This window comes from Palaemon carinicauda, chromosome 5, assembly GCF_036898095.1.
Source record: "Palaemon carinicauda isolate YSFRI2023 chromosome 5, ASM3689809v2, whole genome shotgun sequence".
NCBI classification, from domain to species: Eukaryota; Metazoa; Arthropoda; class Malacostraca; order Decapoda; family Palaemonidae; genus Palaemon; species Palaemon carinicauda.
The window spans coordinates 134695048-134717433 of NC_090729.1; the positions used below are offsets into that span (position 1 = coordinate 134695048).

Below are 22386 nucleotides of genomic sequence, written 5' to 3' on the forward strand. Positions count from 1 at the left end.
CCCCCGTTATCCACCACAGATGAAGCTTCATAACGCTGAATCCCCTACTGCTGCTACCTCCGCGGTCATCTAAGGCACCGGAGGAAGCAGCAGGGCCTACCGGAACTGCGTCACAATCGCTTGCCATTCATTCCTATTTCTAGCACGCTCTCTTGCCTCTCACATCTATCTCCCATCACCCAGAGCTTTCTTCACTCCCTCCATCCACCCAAATCTTGGCCTTCCTCTTGTACTTCTCCCATCAAATTTTGCATTCATCACCTTCTTTAGCAGATAACCATTTTCCATTCTCTCAACATGGCCAAACCCCTCAACACATACATAACCACTCTAGCTGCTAACTCATTTCTTACATCCATTCTCACCCTCACTACTTCGTTCCTAACCCTTTCTACTTGAGATACACCAGCCATACTCCTTAGACACTTCATCTCAAACACATTCAATTTCTGTCTCTCCGTCACTTTCATTCCCCACAACTCCGATCCATACATCACAGTTGGTACAATCATTTTCTCATACAGAACTGTCTTTACATTCATGCCCAACCCTCTAATTTTTACTACTCTCTTAACTGTCCCCAACACTTTGCATCCTTCATTCACTCTCTGACGTACATCTGCTTCCACTCCACCATTTGCTGCAACAACAGACCCCAAGTACTTAAACTGATCCACCACCTCAAGTAACCCTCCATTCAACATGACATTCAACCTCACACCACCTTCCCTTCTCGTACATCTCATAACCTTACTCTTACCCACATTAACTCTCAACTTCCTTCTCTCACACACCCTTCCAAATTCTGTCACTAATCGGCTAAGCTTCTCTTCTGTGTCTGCAACCAGTACAGTATCATCTGCAAACAAAAACTGATTTACCTCCCATTCATGGTCATTCTCGTCTACCAGTTTCAATCCTCGTCCAAGCACTCGAGCATTCACCTCTCTCACCACTCCATCAACATACAAGTTAAACAACCACGGCGACATCACACATCCCTGTCTCAGCCCCACTCTCACCGGAAACCAATCGCTCACTTCATTTCCTATTCTAACACATGCTTTACTACCTTTGTAGAAACTTTTCACTGCTTGCAACAACCTTCCACCAACTCCATATAACCTCATCACATTCCACATTGCTTCCCTATCAACTCTATCATACGCTTTCTCCAGATCCATAAACGCAACATACACCTTCTTACATTTTGCTAAATATTTCTCGCATATCTGCCCAACTGTAAAAATCTGATTCATACAACCCCTACCTCTTCTAATACCACCCTGTACTTCTAAGATTGCATTCTCTGTTTTATCCCTAATCCTATTAATCAGTACTCTACCATACACTTTTCCAACTGCACTCAACAAACTAATACCCCTTGAGTTACAGCACTCATGCACATCTCCCTTACTCTTATATAGTGGTACAATACATGCACAAACCCAATCTACTGGTACCATTGACAATACAAAACACATATTAAACAATCTCACTAACCATTGAAGTACAGTCACACCCCCTTCCTTTAACATCTCAGCTCTCACACCATCCATACCAGATGCTTTTCTTACTCTTCGTTTCATCTAGTGCTCTCCTCCCTTCCTCTCTTGTAATCTCTCTCTCATTCTCATCTCCCATCACTTACAGCTTATGGCATTTTTTATTTTTTTTCCAGGTATTGACTATTTTCTAGATATACTGTATTGCAGTACATTAATAATTGTAATTGGTTCCAGGGTCTTGTGACAGAGGTAAATTTGTTACGTGAATTGAGACATCCAAATGTGGTGAAATTCCTTCATCATATAGTGGAAAGGAAAAACACTACATTGTACATCCTGATGGAGTACTGCCCAGGAGGGGATCTTAAACATCTTATTACCAAATGTCGACAAACCTCAACCTTTCTTGAAGAAGGGTTCATTTGGAGAGTTCTCAAACAGGCAAGATTCTTTTACAGTTTTTTTCTTTTATATAGGGATGCTTTTAACTTTGATATTTGACTAGATTTTAAAAATGTTTGGAAATTCAGTAAAGAAAGGTATGTTGTTATGGTTCTTTTTATGATTTCATTTAATTTCTGTTTTTGATAACTATTTTAGTAGTGTGAATTTGGTTTTAATACCTAAGATTCCCTATTTCCATGAATCTTATCTTTGAATAGAATAGGATATGATCTCTTAATAAAAGAAATATATGATAAAAAGTAATTCTTCCAATTGTGGGACTGCTACTATGCTACTCATCTGTCATGTCCCAAGAGGGAAGTAAAAGCAAAAAGTTCCCAGCCTAAAACCAACAGCGAAGATTCAATTGTTATTGCTACACATATACAAACTTTTGTCCTTTGAAATAGGGTTATGTCTTCAGCTGCACTGGGACAGCCATTGAATTGTGAAAAAAGGTAGTTTACTAATGGCAGGTGATACGAGGCTTTAGCCCCGCCAACTTACCTATCACAGTATAGTCTATTGTTCCAGCACTATACAAACTCTCCTCTTTTACATAGGAGAATGATAACAGCAAAGCTGGAACACAGCAATTAAAGTTTATAATGAGCTGTCAACAATCGACTAGTAGTTACTGGTCCTGTGTCAGAGAAGCAATTCCCCCCCCGCCCCCCCCCCCTGCTTGTTCACTGACAAATCACTTTGATTCCAGGTCAGTGAGGACATGTTCTGCTATCTGTTAATATTTTCAGATATGCCCTTTTCTCTTTTTCCACTGTGTTAGTGACTTTGTGTGTGTGTTGTATATTACTTTAATTTAACTTATAATCAACAACATTTTCTGTTACTGTATTGTAATGGCATCTTTATTACGTCATGCCTATGGCCATTAGGCTGCTAGATTTCAAACTGGTGTTAGTATCAGCCCTATAGAGAATACAGTACATCTCTTTTCAAGCACTCGATGTTTTCCTAACTCCCTTGGAAGGGATACATAATAAATTGAAGTTCTGCAATCATCCTCACAGAGAATAACTGGAATACTTAAGAAATAGAAGATATCTCAATTGGTGATGATGATTACAATGGTGAAATAAAATTATTAAGAATGGATACTAAGTGCTCAGCATTTAATCATAACTTAGAAACTGTAGTGGAGTTTCTCGAACAATTCACCGTTCAATCTAGTGATTTTTTGCAGCAAGCTGAAGACGGCAATACGAAGGAGGTTAACATTTGGGTAAAATCTCTTCCTGTAAATGTCATTACCGTTGTCCTACGGAGACTACTTAAACCAATGAAACTGTCAAGATGCCACATATGAAAATATCAAAGAAAAGCTAATTGCTCAGTATGAGGTTAAAAAGTGTGTAACAGGTGCAACGGTACAATTTCTGAATACGGAACAACTTCCTGATGAATCTGTTGAAAATTATGCCTGTGCATTAAATGACTCGTGTTCAAATTGCAATTATAAGGATTTTCGTCGGGATAGGTCTCTGCGAGATGTATTTATGAGTGGCTTAAGGTCTGCAAGTATTCTGAATGGTTTCTCTAAGGGGTAGATCTTCCTTCTCTTCCTCCAGATTTGATGCTCTTCACAGATACATTAAAAGAAGGGTGGGGGCTCAACTGCAACAGTACGTGGCCTCTAGGCTGTGGTTCGACTCTGATTGGCAATGCCACATAAACCTACTGGAGTTGAAGGCAACCTTTCTACCCCTTCAACATTTCCAATGGGTCCTTTCAGGTCACTCGATTGTGTTGATGAGTGACAACATGACTGTAGTGGCGTATGTATACAAACAAGGTTGTACATTTTCACGGCAGCTCTGGCAATCTTGATTCTGTGATGAACAGAAGACAAACAGGTATCCCTTTTGGGGAAAGAGCCCAGTTAATTTCAGGCAGAAAGACCATTTTGGAGGACAATATGATCAGGAGGACTTGAATATTGGGTCTGAATGGTCTTTGGATCCTCGGATAACGACCAAAGTCTTGACTTTGTGGGGTTCGCCTCTAATAAACCTATTCGCGATGTCTCATTCGGAAACTTCCGATGTACTGCTGACCAGTACTGGAGCCACAGGCAGCATTCTAGGATGCATTCCAGCAACCTTGGGGCAACTTGGACTTCTACGCATTCACCCAGCTTTGTGGGGCAAAACAGATGTCTAAATACCTCAGGAGGTTCTCTATCGCTGTGTATCAGGTGAAGTGGGTAATCTTTTGTGGTTGGAGCCACTATGTCCCTGCGTTACGATCCTCGTGGGGATCGAACCAGGTTCTTTTGAATTGATTAATGAAATTAGGATTTCTCGACCAGTATACCTCTTGAAACAACAGGAAATATAGAAAGAAAACTCGTAAAAGAAAACATAATTTTATTTACAACTAGTCAAAGGTCAAAGTTTCTTGATTGAGTACTTATGAAGCACTGAACTAAACAAAGAAAATCATTGGATTAAACTACACTCCAGCAAATAGGGGAACAGTCAAGATAGTACAGTAGATAAATAATAAAAAAAAAAAAAAAAAAATACTACTCTTCACAGCAGCTCTCGACGGTTGACAGGAACGTAGATATTTAAGGTCCGGGCGTTTCGTGGTCGGTGATCAGGGCAGGGGTCAACTCGTTCTGACATCTCGGACAAGGCTGGTCACGTCTGCATTCTGGTCCTTACGTCTTCTCTCCTTCCCTGTGCTTGTTCTCCCTCGTTCCCGCTCTCGTTCTCCCTCTCTCTCTCGTTCTATCTGTCGTACTCTCGTTCTATCTGTCGTACTCCTTCTCTCTTGTTCTCGTTGAAGTTTATATATCCCTGTATGGGAGGGGTTAACTATGGACAATTCCATATATGGAAATTTTCTCCTTTCTTCATCCTTATTGGTTTTCCTCAAAACCACGCCTCTGATAACATCTAGACGAACGCTCTGCTGGTGTAACCATGATCCATATGGCGCTATAATTGAAGCGAGGCATGTGTTTACCTTCCGTTAATGTATATTCTTCGGCGACAACACTGCTCTCCTTGTCCTATGGGTCCTCGGATTGCTACGAACAGACGATCGTTATGCCTAACGTCTGCTGAACTAGGCACACCTAATAAATATCTTGATCTCCATCAACGACGGTGACAGTTTCCAGTAAACACTAGTGGGACCTCCTCTCTCTCTGTTTCTCAAGAGTAGAAAATTCACATGTTTTAACATTCTTTTCTATATTATTCTATCTACCCATGACACCCTGATTGCCGAGTTTTTATTGTATCTCTGAGAGGAAAAACTCAGTCTCACCGGTGAAAGGCTATCGCTTGGCCTTGAGCCAGATCTTCAGGCTGAAAGGAGTTGATGTTTCCTCTTCGGCAGAATTATCTATGGTCATCCGGAGCTTTGAGTTATCTTACCCTCAGTCAGAAGTAAGACCCCTTTCTTGGAGTTATCTTGCCCTCTGTTGGAAGTAAGACCCCCTTCTTGGAACGTAGTTAAAGTCTTGTATTCCCTGAAAGGAGCTCCTTATGAACCATTAAGTCAAGCATCAGACCATGACTTGACTCTTAAAATGGTATTTCTCCTCGCCTTGGCCTCTGCAAAGAGGGTCAGTGAGTGGCATGGTCTCTCTTACATTGCCTATTCAAGGGGATGGGGCATGTTACACTCGGCTTTGTCCCCGAGTTTATCATAAGACTCAAAATCCAGCTGTAGTGGACTATAGGTTTGGGCCCTTCAGGATTGCAATTTCATAGGAGGTAACCAATTATACTTAACAACTGTATGTCCTGTGAGAATGCCAAGGCACTATCTCAAGTATATCCGAGGAGCTTGGCCACATAACAAATATCTGCTTGTCAGCGTGGGAAGGGTCAAAAGGGGGATAACCAAGAACACTTGTTATTTCTGGATTGGTCAGGTCATTGACCATGGCCTCAGTAGTCGCCAAGGAAAATGACGTAAAGCTCATGATGTTGGCATGGTCACGTTCCTGGCGTTCAGAAGGAAATTTCCTGTGGCGCAGGCATTACAAGAAGGCATGTGGAAGTGTTAAACTACCTGCATAGGTCCCCAGATGTGTTCTCTCTAGCTCCTGTGATAGCCACTCAGCCAATGGTCTAGCTACCTTGGCTATTAGCAGTTGATCAAGAGCAGAGGGTACTGTATTAGCCTGGGATGAATGTAAAGGAATGACTGTCCTTATCTTTTTGTCATCTCCTCTCCTGGGGTACAGCATCCAGTCCCCACTAGCTGGCTCTCAGTGACTTCAGGTAAGCCTCATTTTCCAAGTTACCTGAATATGTACAATATTTATGATTATATATTTCATTGCATCGCCAATCTCCTGGGGAAAGGGATTTGGGTTGCCTAGGTCTTGGTGTGTATAATCACAAACCTATTGTTTATGCATACCCTAGATGTAGTCACATAGTTGTTGTCTCACTCACTGACCATTATAGCATGGGTCATTGACCTTTCTGGTATTGTCAAACCAACAGGTTCACAAGGTGTTAGGATACCCATCCCAAGCTTCATTACGCTTGGATGTAGCAGTCTTGGGGCAAAAGATCTCGGCCAGTTGAATGGACTTCCACTCACCTGTAGTTAAGTTCCCTTTATAAAGAATGAAAGTTTGGATTCGTCTACGAACAAATTACATATTTGGAAGTAATTTGTATTTTTTCTAACTTCCTCACTTTGGTGAAGTGACAGGTAATGTGTCTGGGATTGAAAGAGGAAGAGCAAGAGAGGCTGCAACTTGATTGCTGAGTAAATGGACGACAGATTAGGTAGTGGAATGGAAGGAGGTATCATCTAGGCTTATGTTGTTAAGCGCTAGGTTGGGAAGGGAATGTTGGATATTGGTTACTACGTATGGGCCAGGATGTGAGAAAAGTGAACAAGTGTGGAATAAATTCGGGAAGGAATTAACGGTGTGTAGAAGAACTGGGTAGAACGAATTGTGTAATTGTAATGGGTGACTTAAATGCCTGAGTGGATGCTGGAGAGGTAGGCGTCATTGGGAAGTATGGCGTACCAGGTGAAAATGAGTGGTGTGGGACTGGTTGATATGTGTGTTGAACAAGAGTAGGTGATGAGGTATACAAAAAGAAAGATAACAAATATACATGGGTAAGAGTGGCAAATGGTAAATCATAAGTTAGTAATGGATTATGTGTTGATAACAAAAAGGATGTTTGGAAGATTGAAAGAGTGCATGTGTTTAGGGGTATGGCTAATGGTATGTCTGATCATTTTTTGATCGAAAGAAAATTATTTGTAGCAAAAGATGGGGAAAAAAAGTGTGGGGATGTAAAAGGGTGGTAGTGAAAGTTCTAAAGTTGAAGAAACAATAGGTAAAAAATTAATGTCAAGAAAGGTTGGCAGTGGCATATGACAGGGTGAAAGAAAGAATCTTGATATAGAAGAGTGGAAGTTAGTAAAAGAGAATTTCTGTCGATTGCAAGTGATGTGTGTGACGAGGATATTTGAGGCCAGCATGAGGAAGGGTATTCAATAGTGGAATAAAGGAGTGAGGTGGAGAGTGGAAGAGAAAAAGAGTGCATTTGAAGAATGGCTGTGCCGAGTAATTTTGTAGAGAAGTATGAAAGATATAGAGAAAAATGTGGAAGTAAAACACGAGGTAGCTAAGGCAAAGAGGGTGGCTGACTGGAGTTGGAGTCAGGGATTGGGTTGTTCGTATGAAGAGAATAAGTTTTGGAAAGAAGTGAAGCGAGTAAGGAGGGGTGGATCGAGAAGTGAAGAGACAGTGAAAGATGAAAATGAAAGGTTGTTGAAGAGAGGAGGCAAGGGAAAGGTGGGTGGAATATTTTGAAAAGTTGCTGAATGTTGAGGATAATAGGGAAACATATAATTGCTGTTGTAGGTGTTGATGAAAGATGAAAACAAGAGAGATTACAGGAGAGGAAGTGAAGAGAGCACTAGATGAAACAAGAACAGGAAAACACCTGGTATGAATGGGGTAAGGGTTGATATGTTAAAAGAAGGGGGCGTGACAGTACTTGAATGGTTAATAAGATTTTTGAATATATGCTTTTTGTTGTCAAAGGTAGCAGTGGACTGGGTATGTGCGTGTATTCATCTATACAGAGGTAAGGGAGGTGTGCATGAGTGTTGTAATTCAAGGGGTATTAGTTTGTTGAGTTCGGTTGGAAAAGTGTATGGTAACGTGCTAATTAATAGGATCAAAGATAAAACAGTGGATGCAATTTTGTTAGTGCATGGTGGTTTTAGAACAGGTATGGGATAATGGATTAGATTTTTGCAGGTGGGTAGATATGCAGGAAATATTTAGCAAAGGGTAAGAGGTGTATGTTGCATTTATGGATATAGAGAAAGCTTATGATAAAAGTTGATAAGGCTGTGATGTGGAATGTGATGACGTTATATGGAATTGGTGGAAGATTTTTGCAATCACTGAAGAGTTTATACATAGGCAGTAAAACGTGTGTTGGGATAAGATGAGAAGTGAGTTAGTGGTTTCCAGTGAGAGTTGGGCTTAGACAGGGATGTGTGATGTCACCATTTGTATGTTGATGGAGTTGTGAGAGAGGGGAATGCATGAGTGCTTTGTCGAGGATTGAACATGAGAGTGATCTTGAGTGGGAGGTAAATCAGTTGACCATTGCAATTGATTGCAGACTCAGAGGAGAAGCTGGGTCGATTGATGAGAGAGTTTGGGAGGGTGTGTGAGAGAAGGAAGTTGAGAGCTAATGAGGGTAAGACTAGTGTTGTGAAATGCACGCGAAGGGAGGGTGGTGCTAGGTTGAATAGAGAGTTACTTGAGGAAGTAGATCAGTTTAAGTACTTTGGTATGTTGTTGCTGCAAATGCTGGATTGGAAGCAGATATATGTCTGAGAGTGAATGGAGGATGTAAAGTGTTAGTGGCAATGAAGAGAGTGGTAAAAAATAAAGGGTTAGGAATGAATGTACATTAGAGAGAGTTGTTTATGAGAAAGTGATTGTACCAACTGTGGTGTATGGATCAGAGTTGGGAATAAAAGTGATGGAGAGAAAGAAATTGAATTTGTTGGAGATGAAGTGTCTGAGGAATATGGCTGGTGTATCTCAATTAGATAGGGTTAGGACCAAAGTAGTGAGGATAAAAAAGGTTGTAAGAAATGAATTAGCAGCTAGAGTGGATATAAATGTGTTGCGGTGGTTTGGCCATGTAGAGATAATGGAAAATGGCTGTCTGTTGAAGGAGGTGATGAATGCAAAGAGGTAATGGGAGAAGTACAAGGGTAAGGTTAAGGTTTGGATGGATGAATGGAGTGAAGAAAGCTTTAAGTGATAGGAGAATTGGTGTGAGAGAGGCAAAATAGCGTGCTAGAAATAGGAATGAATGGTGAGCTACTGCGACGCCTTTCCGATAGGCCCTGCTGCTTCCTCTTGTTAGCTTGGTGACTGCTGAGGTAGCAGCAGTAGATGATTCAGCATATGAAGCTTCATTTGTGGTGGTTAAAGGGGGAGAATGGTCTGGGGCACCTTAGCATTACCAACCAAACTGGGCTGAATCCCTTGTCTGTCTGGGAGTAGTGGAGAAAAAAAAAGTCTCATTTTGTTCTTTTTTCATGTCGGCTACCCCCAATGTCAGGGAAAGCGTTTTGGTAGGTATATACTGTAGCTAAAAACCTGTAGTTCTTTACACCTACTTGTTCTGCCATCACCTTCCCCCCAGTAAGCCCTGCATACAATCAAAAGTGGTCTTGGTAGTTGGTGTGTGGGTGGGCCGATCTTCCCCCCTGCTACCCCAGTAACTATGTAAAGAACTTCATGTTTGCATATTTTGGAAAAATACAAATTACTTCCAAATTTTTCACTTTTCCTTTGTCAAAACCTCTTTGTAAAGAGTAAAGAATGAAATCACACTCAGGCTCTCTTCACGCGAGTTCTCCCTTCGTGATTTCACGATTGCTGCGTACACCTTCATACAAAAATGGTTAGTGGTTGTTGTATGAAATGTATACAGTATACTTAGTTAATCTTATATTGTACTGTATACATATTGTACAGAACAGAATTACAGTACTGTAATGTTTTTATTGTAAATGTAGGCTATGTGTGCGATTAGTAAAGTGTAATCTGAACGAAAACAGCGAACACTTACAGTACAGTCAAGCTTTACTGTAGTACATACATACATACATATACCATGGCACTTCCCCCAATTTTGGGGGGTACCCGACATCAACAAAGAAACAAAAACAAAAGGGGACCTCTACTCTCTACGTTCCTCTCAGCCTAACAAGGGACTCAACCGAGTTCAGCTGGTACTGCTAGGGTGTCACAGCCCACCCTCCCACATTATCCACCACAGATGAAGCTTCATAATGCTGAATCCCCTACTGCTGCTACCTCCGCGGTCATCTAAGGCATCGGAGGCAGCAGCAGGGCCTACCGGAACTGCGTCACAATCGCTCGCCATTCATTCCTATTTCTAGCACGCTCTCTTGCCTCGCTCACATCTATCCTATCACCCAGAGCTTCTTTCACTCCATCCATCCACCCAAACCTTGGCCTTCCTCTAGTACTTCTCCCATCAACTCTTGCATTCATCACCTTCTTTAGCAGACAGCCATTTTCCATTCTCTCAACATGGCCAAACCACCTCAACACATTCATATCCACTCTAGCTGTTAACTCATTTCTTACACCCGTTCTCATCCTCACCACTTCGTTCCTAACCCTATCTACTTGAGATACACCAGCCATACTCCTTAGACACTTCATCTCAAACACATTCCATTTCTGTCTCTCCATCACTTTCATTCCCCACAACTCCGATCCATACATCACAGTTGGTACAATCAATTTCTCATATAGAACTCTCTTTACATTCATGCCCAACCCTCTATTTTTTACTACTCCTTTAACTGCCCCCAACACTTTGCAACCTTCATTCACTCCCTGACGTACATCTGCTTCCACTCCACCATTTGCTGCAACAACAGACCCCAAGTACTTAAACTGATCCACCTCCTCAAGTAAATCTCCATTCAACATGACATTCAACCTTGCACCACCTTCCCTTCTCGTACATCTCATAACCTTACTCTTACCCACATTAACTCTCAACTTCCTTCTCTAACACACTCTTCCAAATTCTGTCACTAATCGTCCAAGCTTCTCTTCTGTGTCTGCAACCAGTACAGTATCATCTGCAAACAAAAACTGATTTACCTCCCATTCATGGTCATTCTCATCTACCAGTTTCAATCCTTGTCCAAGCACTCGAGCATTCACCTCTCTCACCACTCCATCAACATACGAGTTAAACAACCACGGCGACATCACACATCCCTGTCTCAGCCCCACTCTCACCGGAAACCAATCACTCACTTCATTTCCTATCCTAACACATGCTTTACTACCTTTGTAGAAACTTTTCACTGCTTGCAACAACCTTCCACCAACTCCATATAACCTCATCACATTCCACATTGCTTCCCTATCAACTCTATCATACGCTTTCTCCAGATCCATAAACGCAACATACACCTCCTTACCTTTTGCTAAATATTTCTTGCATATCTGCCTAACAGTAAAAATCTGTAGTATACTGTAGTATATTACAATAATATACACTATAGTATCAGCGAGTGTTATACAGTATTACTAGATAGGAACAACTAAACTGTTGTAGAAACCAAGTAAAAACGATATTAGACAATACTTAGTGGGGTAATTATCTGAGTGTAGGCAATGGCAAAGTGTTATGTTAGGTTAGAAGATATCACACCTTAGGGCACTAAGCATTCTTGATTTTACACTTTTCGCACTTGTCTCCATTACCTAACCCTTGCTAAGTAGGAGGTTTGACTGTAAAATTAATATAGGACATTATAGCTTCTGTATAATTATGAAAACTGTTTTTTGTTTTGTTTAAAGTAGCACTGTGTAAAATGATTAATTTATCTTGCAGGTGTGTGAAGCCTTAAAGGTATGTCATTCACGAGACCTTCATGGAGGGAGAATAATTCTACATCGTGACATCAAGCCTGCTAATGTTTTCCTTGATGCCGAAGGCAATGTAAAGCTTGGTGATTTTGGGTTGGCCAGAACTCTTAACTCAGAGGCCAGTTTTGCCACAACATTTGTTGGGACACCTTACTATATGAGTCCGGTAGGTGGCTTTTCCAGATACAGTGAACCCTCGTTTATCGCGGTAGATAGGTTCCAGACGCGGGCGCGATAGGTGAAAATCCGCGAAGTAGTGACATCATATTTACCTATTTATTTAACATGTATATTCGGACTTTTAAAACCTTCCCTTGTACGTAGTACTGTTAACAAACCACCCTTTAATGTACAGAACACTTAATGCATGTACTACAGCACCCTAAACTAAAACAGGCACAAATATTAAAGGCGATTTTATATCATGCATTTCCTAAACACCTAAAAAGCACGATAAAAAATGGCAACCAATGTTTTGTTTACGTTCATCTCTGATCATAATGAAGAAACAAACTCATTTAGTGTACAGTACACATATATGTATAGGTTAGTTTTTGCATCGATTATATTGATTATACAGTACTGTATGTTGATTTTTTTATTACCAATGTTTTAGTTTACGTATTTTTCTTAGGACTTCCAAATGAAATGTTTTTCTTTATGACGCTGCCTGAAACGACGGCGTGTACGCTCAGTAAACAACCACGCTCAGAACAAACAAGGCATTTAACGCGCATGATGATAGTGATAAATAATGATACAGTACATACAGTATTTACAGCAAAAGCATTTACAAAATATGTTACCTTACAAATATAAATTATACAGTATTGTACGTAGCAAAGCAGGAAAACAATTTACGAGAGAGAGAGAGAGAGAGAGAGAGAGAGAGAGAGAGAGAGAGAGAGAGAGATTGATTGATTGATTGATTGTTTTACGTACGTAAATGTAAATTTTAAACAAAAAAAATATGATAGGTTACAACATGTAGACTTTTAAAACCTTCCCTTTAAGTTAATGCATACAGTACGTACAGTACTAAACTATAAAACAGGCACAAATACAGTTTTAGAATGTACAGTAAGAATATTAAAGTAAAAAATAAAGATTGTTACTGTACTCACCACGAAAGAAGTTGAAGAAAAACTTGAATGGTGATGGCGATGAATTTGCTGCACAGTAGAAATGATGATGATGAAGCTGATGATGTGTTTTACTGTGCAGCCAGGTAGTATTTTACGTCTTCAGACGGAGGTGTCTTTTCCTGGGACACCTCTTCAACTTCTTCCTGGGAAACTTCTTCAATTTCTTCCGAAGGCGTACTAGCAGGAGGAACTGGCTCTTTTTTGCGAGGCTGGAAGAACATTGTGATCGGAAGTTGTTGCCGCTGCTTCTTTTTTCGATCCAAGAGCATTTTGTAGGGAGTCATGTCTTCATCGATCTTGTTGCAGAATTGCATCGAGCGAACCATATCCTCGTCCCACTCTTGCAACATTTCTTTCAACTCCTTCGCATGGTTGCAGGCCTTGGCAAGCCGTTCTAATGTTAAGCCCGTTTCTTCGACATTTTCTTGGGTCTCTTCCTGGGTATCACTCTCTTCCTCACTTGCCGATTTCGTCAGGTCTTCGAGGTCTGCGTCAGTTAGGGGCTGGGAATGGCAGTCCAACAACTCGTCGACGTCTTCAGTCGTCATGTCGCCAAACCCGTCACCTCCAATTATGGCAGCCAACTGCACAGATTTGCGTATTGCAGAGTGTTGGATTTCCGACGGAGTAAATCCCTTGTCGTCGTAAACAATCTCGGGCCACAACTTCTTCCAGCTCGCATTCACGGTTGCAGGTTTCATCTCTTGAAGTGCCTTCTGAATATTCTGCAGGCACGTGGCTATGGTGTACTGCCGCCAGTACGCCTTCAAGTTAAAATCTTCATCCTCGTCATCTTGGGCAGCATCCACACATGAAACGAGGTCCGCCAAGGTATTCTTCGTGTAGAGGGCCTTGAACGCCCTGATAACCCCCTGGTCCATCGGTTGAATTAATGACGTGGTGTTGGGTGGCAGGAACTCAACCTGAATGCCCTCATGCGACAGGTCAGTTGCGTGTCCACCAGCGTTATCCATAAGGAGAAGGATCTTGAATGGCAAGCCCTTCTCTAAGAGATATTTGCTGACTTGCGGGATAAAACACTGATGGAACCAGTTGGAGGTCAGCATCTTCGTAATCCATGCTTTTTGATTATGCATCCAGTACACGGGAAGGAGATTCTTATTTTTATTTTTCAAAGCGCGAGGATTTTTCGACTTATAAATAAGCCCTGGCTTTAACAAAAATCCAGCAGCATTGCCACACATCACGAGGGTAACGCGATCCTTGAATGCTTTAAAGCCAGAGGCTTTGGCTTCCTCTTTGAACAGGAAAGTTCGCGATGGCATTCTCTTCCAAAACAAGCCAGTCTCATCCATATTTAAGACTTGTTCCGGCTTGTATCCACCTTCGGCGATAATATTCTTGAACGTCTGGTTCACGTAAGTTTCAGCAGCGGCAGTGTCAGCGGAAGCAGACTCCCCATGCAGGGAAACGCTTTTCAGGGCGAAGCGTTTCTGAAACTTCGCGAACCATCCTTTGCTTGCGGAAAAACGTTTCTGAGGCTGGGAATCAGTGGATGTCCCTGGTTGAGGATCATCTGCCTCATCATCATCTTCAGCATGGTTGCCGTCGTCGTCTTTAGGTTCCTTTGCAGCAAAATTCTCATATAAGCTCAAAGCCTTTGTTTGGATGGTGTTCGTATCCAACGCTATGTTCTTCTTCCGGCAGTCGGCAATCCACACAGCTAAAGCACCTTCCATGCGTACGATCGTTTTATTACGCGTTGTAACGACTCGCTTCGCTAATCTGCTAAAGGTGATTGCAGCCGTCTTTCTAATGTTCGCCTCGTCCTTCTTGATATAGCGAACAGTAGATTCGTTGATGCCAAAATGGCGGCCGGCGGCCGCGTAACTTCTACCATCTTTTAACATGTCGAGAAGCGTAACCTTCTCAGCTATCGTCATCATCCTTCGGTGGCGTTTAGGCTCACTACCAGCCTTAAGAGAAGCAGAACGCTTGGGAGCCATTACAGTAGGATTTACAGTAACAAAAAGTTCAACTTAAAAAAGTCGCACACAGCACAGATTCACACACTTAAGAACGTCTACTCAGCGATACGCGGTAACAGAGAGTGGACGATCCAGCCCCGCGAGAACTTTGATGCTGCGGGTAGGAGATGCGGGCAAAACACCAATCACAGGCTAGATAACAAAACTTGAGTTCTGATTCGTCATCTATCAGCGCTTGAACCAATCACAACCCGTCTTACAGTACTATGATGCGTTGGTTACCTACTCACAGAAGATGCCCCGCGCATACCGAACGTACGTAGATTAAGTAATACCGTAATAATAATAAATAATGATAATAATACTGTACAGTAATAATAATAATAATAATGATAATAATAATAACACTAATAATTTTATTAACAACAACAACAATAATAATAATAATAACAATAATAATAATACAGCTTTACGTACGCTATTTTACGCCTCTCTCTCTCTCTCTCTCTCTCTCTCTCTCGTACGCTTATTCGAAATGTGATTTTTGCAACAAAGAATATTATTGGATGCAGTACTGTACTACGTACGTATACATACAAAAGATTCATGGAAAAGAAGCACATCCATTACAGTACACACCATTCTAATATGGTATGACTGCATCTGATTTGCGTTTCATGTTCGATTTAATTTTACTACGTACTGTATACAGTACTGAATTATCGTATGATCACATTCTCTTTTCGTGTTTTATTTCTTTCTGTGCTGAATTATATATCATATGTAATGCAATGAACAATCAGTAAGAACAGATATTACTAATTACAGTATTAATGGAATTACAGGTAACAAAATATCGTATTTGGTTGTCTTCAGATTTCGCGGTATTTTCGAATTTTCCGGAAAATCCGCGATATGTATATATATATGGGTTATGGGAAAACCCCGCGAAGTGGTGAATCCGCGATTGTCGAACCGCGAAGTAGTGAGGGTTCACTGTACTGTCAAACTCTGTAACAAACTCTGAAAAATAGTTTTATTTTAATCATATGCTATATACAATTTCAATTTGCTCATGCAAATAATTCTCTCTTGCTCTCACTCAAATGCACTGTAGTATAAAGCCCATATAATTATGAAATATACAGTAAGCTATACTTTTATTTTGCAAGTGCTGGGATATACTGTTTATTAGTTCATTTGATCCTACTTGAATACAAACCCTCGTCCTTTGATGAGTATTCTCTCAGCGAAGCTAGATACAACAGTTCAGACTTTGACCTAGGTGAAAGGGAAGCCCAGCCACCTGACATGCCACTGAGCCATCACTTTTTATATCACATTTTCAGCCTGTACTTAAAGCACCTTCAACTGGCTCTTTCAATCTTTTGCTTTTTCTTTTATACAATTGTGTAAGCAGATCATCATTAAGGATATTTAGAAGGGAGGAGATGAATAAATAGTGAATGATCATAACCTCTGTATAGTAAACAAGGGAGATGATAGCACTTAATATGCAAAAACTCATTGTGTGTATTCCTCAGTAGACTTTTCTCCTTGTTCCAGCACTACTATTGATAGGTTTGAATGGAATGTCCTAGACGACCTTGATAGTAGTGACCATTTCCCTATGGTTAGAATACAAGTAAAGCTGACTGGGATAAGTTTGAATTTTGTACGGGTCAAGTGCGTCTGTTTAATTATTCACAAGATTATGATGAAACAAATTTTTTCTTTGTAAACTTCACAAAAGCAGCTGATAGTTCTATGCCTCTGACTAATGCCTGACCAATGAAACACTCGGTCCCTTGATGGTCAGTTACATTGACCAAATTAATAAAGGAAAAGCATGCAATTGGAAGAAAACAAGAAACTTTAGATAAATAAAACATTAAAAATTTGCTCCAACACGGAGTACTTACCTCGAACTACTTTCTTTGGAGTATCTGGAATCTCCTCCCATCCGACCAGAGTTTTTTGTAGTTTACCCTAGTCCCTTTTTGTATGAGGGGTAACCTCAGGCGGAGTGATAAACGCCCTGAGGCTAACCCCGGGTCAGAGAGCATGCTTGCTCAGGTCTCGGCCTCCAGTAAGTTCTCTGGTCGCGTCGCGATATCATCTCGATGCTCTCCTAACCCACTGCGATGCTTTGTCCCCCCCACTTCCCTTTGTATCTCATGCGGTCCCCACGTGGTACCTTTGTGCTATAGCTTATTCTTTCCCCCTGCGTTCCTGTGTCTCGCGGTGTGTTACTAGTGTGTCATGGAGCATCCCAGTCGTTTTCCTGGGCCTATGGCCGGTAAATCATGTGGTGCTTTCCTGTCGAAACCTGAAGTAGACCCGCACTCCTTGCATTCGTCGTGTAGGGGCAGTTTGTGTTCCCCTACGGTCACGTGCCCAGAGTGCGTGTCCTGGAATGAGGTGCAGTGGGTGCGTTACGGCACCAAAAAGAAGGCGGCGCCGAAGAGGTCACCCAAGAAGCCGAAGGTCTCTTCTCCTCTTGCTTCGCCGGGCGTGTCGTCAGACCGAGCCTTCCTGCCACCTTCCCCTACCCAGAGTAGGGGACGAGGTAAGTCCGTTGCGGGGAAGAGGCCTGTGGCCCTTCCCCAGGAGTCTTAGAGTTGCAGGATAGTGGGGTTGTGGCGTCATCCCAGGCAAGTGAGGGGCCTGAGGGAGGGTCGGGAGTGTGTGTGGGGGACGAAGCCCTGGTGCAAGCAGGGCCCGCCTCCTCAGATGACTCTATGTGGGGTAAAAATGTTCCTACCTCTTCTCCCGCCTTTTGGCGGTGCTTTTCAGGTACTTCTACAGCCGAGAGTGCTGTTGAGAGGGAAGACTCGCCGCCATCAGACTCCCTCGCGTGGGTGCCACCGGAGACGCCCTTCAGGTCCCCGTTCAGGATGGAAGAAGGCTTTGGAACGTGGTCCCCCAATGACGAACGCCCACGCTCCCCTCCAGCGCCTTCAGCTACATTTCCGGACGTCTTCTTGCAGCCCCGGTCTTCCATCGAGCGTCGAGTGGACCCCCCAACAACGCAACGCAAGTCGGGCCTGCCGGCGAGCTCCTACAAGTCGTCGGGCTTTTTGGTTGAAGTCTTTTCTTGCTCCTCGGAGGACGAGGCCAGGAGGAAACTTCGAAGACGTCGCAAGAGGTCCCGCAGGAGACACTCTTGTTCTTGCTCCCGCTCCAGGTCCCGCCACGTTGGTAGGAGATCCAGATCCCCAGAAAAAAATATAGAAGTGGCTCCCCGGGGGAAGGATAGGTGGTCATCCCACGCAGCAAACTCATCGAGCTGTCAGCAGTCCCGAGTTCCTCAAGTTGGCACCCTAGAACTCGATCGCCGGAGAGGTACGCATCCTGCGGCAGATACGACCGACGGAGGGAGTCGTCGTTTCAGGTCCCAGCGGACAGGCATAAGTCCGCGAAGGTTCCGACTCCATCCGCCCAGTGGAGAGAGTCGCCCCTTCGGTCTGGCAGCCACATCCCGACCCCCAAGTTATCTTTGAATCGGCAGGATCGTGAGAAGCGACTCCCCTCGTCGAGTAGGCCCGCGGATGCCTGGACCTCCGTGAAGAAGGATAGACCTAGGATGGAGGCCCCCGTCTCGACGGCGATGCCCGTCCTACGTCCAGAGCCACAGGAGTTGGAGCGGGCCAAGTTGTCTCCTTTCCCCCATGCGGAGGCCTCCGTCGGAGGGGCCCCGTCTCAAGCAGTAGGGCGCCCTACGGAGGAGCTGGACGACAATGTAGAGGGTTTGGCAGCGGAGGTTTCAGCCTACAGGAGGGTGATAGGGCTCATCAGGAGGCATCATAGGTTGGATGAGCCCGAGTCCTCCTCCGAAGAATTCTGGTAATATAGTCTTGGCAGACTGGTGGATTCCCCCGTCCAGTAGAGATCCTCTCTAGCACTCCTGTTAGCCAGGGACGTTAGGCTAGGTAGGGCCCACGTGAATAAGATCGTGGCCAACCATGCCGAAGCCCCCAAGACCCAGAGTTTGCTTCAGAGTCTGAAGTCGCAGAGCAAAATCTACCTTCCAGAGGGCCATCGTGCAGGGGCTTGTATGGTGGAGCCAGCATTCGTCGTTTTAGGCCAAGGAGCAGCGGAAGAATGGGCCTCTACTGCACCAGTCTGTTTCTCTCCGTCAGAAGCGACCATGATGGAGGAGATAGCTAAAGACCTCGTGAACGTTTCTTCGTGGCTGGATTGGTGGGCTTCCACGCTAGTAGGCGTCCAGTCCTCCTACGACCTCACTATCCCAGAGAACCAGGCCTTACTGAAGGAGCTGATTAGCTCTGGAGGTAAGACCCTGAAGTTCTTGTCGCACCAGTCCCTCGCACAGGCTGCCAACTGGGTTCTGCGGAGGAGGGACACAGTCCTCAATAAGCTCACCAGGCGTCTCCCCGACAGGGAAGCGAGGTCCCTTAGTAGCCTGCCCCTGTGGGACGATTCAATTTTCCCCCTGAAGGCGGAAAAAGAAACAATAGAAAGGGTCAGGAAGCTGAAGGACACGGGAGATTCCAGACCCCCTCCGGCGAGAAGACCCACCCACAGAAGAACCACCTCCGACGTTCCCCGCTCTCCTTGGGCGTGTTCTTGGCCCATTACTTTTCATACTATATACACATGACATGTGGTTTGGCCTAGAAAATAAGCTTGTTGCATATGCAGATGATGCTACTCTTTGCATCAATTCCATCCCCTGAATGTAGATCTGGGGTTGGTGAATCCCTCAATAGAGATTTAGCTAAAATTAGTGCATGGTGCAAATTATGGGGTATGAAGTTGAATCCTAACAAAACTCAAAGTATGATTGTAAGTAGGTCAAGTATGGTGGCTCCTCAACATCCGGATCTCAGTATTGATAATGTTTCTTTATTTAAATTTGTAAGACACTTTCAAAATTTTGGGTGTGATTCTCGACAGCAAATTTACTTTTGATAAACATATAAGGTCTGTGTCTTCTTCAATTGCACAAAATATTGGCTTATTGAGAAAGTCTTTTAAGATATTCGGTGATCAATCTATTCTGAAGAAGTGTTTTAATTCTTTTATTCTACCTTGTTTTGAGTATTGTTCTATTGTCTGGTCTTCAGCTGCTGATTCCCATCTTAATTTGTTGGACTGAAACTTACGGTCTATTAAATTTCTTATTCCTGATCTAGATATTAATCTCTGGCACCGTCGTTCAATTAGTTCATTATGCATGTTGCATAAGATTTTTCATAACTCTGACCATCCTTTACATTCAGATCTCTCTGGACAATTCTATCCTGTTCGTAATACTAGGCAGGCAGTTAATTCTAATAGCCAGGCCTTCTCCATCATAAGACTCAATACTACGCAGTACTCTAGAAGTTTTATTCCAGCTGTTACTAAGTTGTGGAATGATCTTCCTAATCGGGTTGTTGAATCTATAGAACTTCAAAAGTTCAAAGTTGGAGCAAATGCTTTTTGGTTGACCAGGCGGACATGAGTCTTTTTATAGTTTATATATGACATATTTGTTTTTGACGTTGTTAATAGTTTATATATGACATATCTCTTTTGACATTACTTTTTTTAGAATGATTTATTGTTAATTTGTTCTCTTCATTTATTTATTTCCTTATTCCTTTCCTCACTGGGCTATTTTTCCCTATTGGAGCCCCTGGGCTTATAGCATCTAGCTTTTCCAATTAGGGTTGTAGTTTGGATAGTAATAATGATAATAATAATAGCCAGCCCAGGAGAGACGCCCCTACTACGGCCTGGTCGCAGCCACCGCAGCCCTCCAGTAGGGGAACAGCCCCGGCTCAATCTTCCTATAGGCCTTCCTACGCAGCGGCCAGAAGAGGGCTGTCAGGCTGCGCCTCTAGAAGATAGGGGGAGAGGTCCCCTACTCCTGCCGAAGCCTCAGGTGGGGGGATGCCTCAGACATTCTTGGCAAGCATGGAAGGACCACGGAGCAGTCCCGTGGACCGTAGCAGTCCTGAAAGAAGGGTACAGGTTACCCTTCCTAGCAGACCCCCCACCCCTAATGCCAGATCAACAGGCAGAGTGGTTGGCTCCCAAAGACCCCTTGAGAAGGACAGCCCTGCAAGAAGAGGTCTAGGCGATGCTGGCAAAAGGGGCGATAGAGCCAATCAAGGATCCGGGCCCGGGGTTCTACAGCAGGCTTTTCCTGGTGGAGAAAGCGACAGGGGACTGGAGACCGGTCATAGACCTCTCAACCCTCAAAAAGTTTGTGTACAAGACCGACTTCAAGATGAACACCCCGAAGTCGGTCCTAGCGTCCTTGAGGGAAGGGGACTTCCTTTCCGGGGAGAGACTAGAGAACTTAGACCAGATCCTTCGTCCCTTCCTGTCAGACCAGCCCAGGAGAGCGAAGGACTGGCAGAGACTGATAGGCCACCTCGTGTCATTGGAGAAGGTGGTTCCCCAGGGGAGACTCAAACTCAAAGGAGTCCAGTGGAATCTGAAAGAGCTCTGGAACCAGAGAGACTCCCCCCACAAGGTGATCCCAGATTTCCCAGAGACGAAAGAAGTCCTGGAGTGGTGATGCGTCAGATCGAACACCCTCAAGGGGATGCCCTTCGCAGCCGACCCTCCGGAGATGCTCCTGTTCACGGACGCATGCAAGGAGGGGTGGGGTGCCCATCTCCTCGGAAGGTCAGCAAGAGGAAGTTGGACGGACGTGGAGAAAACCCAGCACATAAACGTGCTAGAAATGAGGGCAGTGCGAAGGGCATGCCTAGAGTTCATCCATCTACTGCGGGGGAACACCGTGGCACTGATGTGTGACAACGCCACGGTGGTGGCCTACATAAAGAAGCAAGGAGGACTAAAATCGAAGGAGTTGTGCGTCCTCACGTTGGAACTTCTGGAATGGGCCGAAGGGGAGCAGATCAGAATCTCAGCAAGGTTCATTCTGGGAAAGAGTAACGTCCTGGCCGACGGTCTCAGCAGGATGGGAGTAGTAGGATCCGAATGGTCTCTACACCCGGAAGTGGCCAAAACCATCATTCAGAAATGGGGATCGCCAGTGATGGATCTCTTCGCAACGAGACTGAACGCACAGCTCCCCTTTGTTTTGTTCTCCTGTACCAGACCCAAAAGCGGCGTTCGAGGACGCCTTCCAACACCCTTGGGACAACCTCAACGTGTACGCCTTCCCTCCCTTCGGGATGCTCAGACAAGTCCTCAACAGAGTAAGGCGGGCGGACAACCTGTGGATGACTTTGGTAGCGCCCTGGTGGCCGGAGAGAGAGTGGTTCGTGGATCTAAAGGAACTGGCGCGCCTTCCACCTTGGCCACTTCCGGACAAACCAGACCTTCTCTGGCAGCCCCACTTTCAAAGGTTCCACAAGAACCCTCGGTCCCTCCGTCTTCAC

General features: G+C 43.8%; 1 protein-coding gene across 3 annotated transcripts in view; it reads left to right on the forward strand.

Moving 5' to 3' along the window:
* LOC137641491 (serine/threonine-protein kinase Nek2-like) overlaps window positions 1-22386 on the forward strand; it is a 118457-nt gene that overhangs the window by 36360 nt on the left and 59711 nt on the right. For all 3 annotated transcript variants that reach the window (XM_068374111.1, XM_068374113.1, XM_068374112.1), the window contains exons 3-4: window positions 1743-1949; window positions 11891-12091. In XM_068374111.1, coding sequence (XP_068230212.1) covers window positions 1743-1949; window positions 11891-12091 — 408 coding nt within the window. The remainder of the gene's footprint in view (window positions 1-1742; window positions 1950-11890; window positions 12092-22386) is intronic.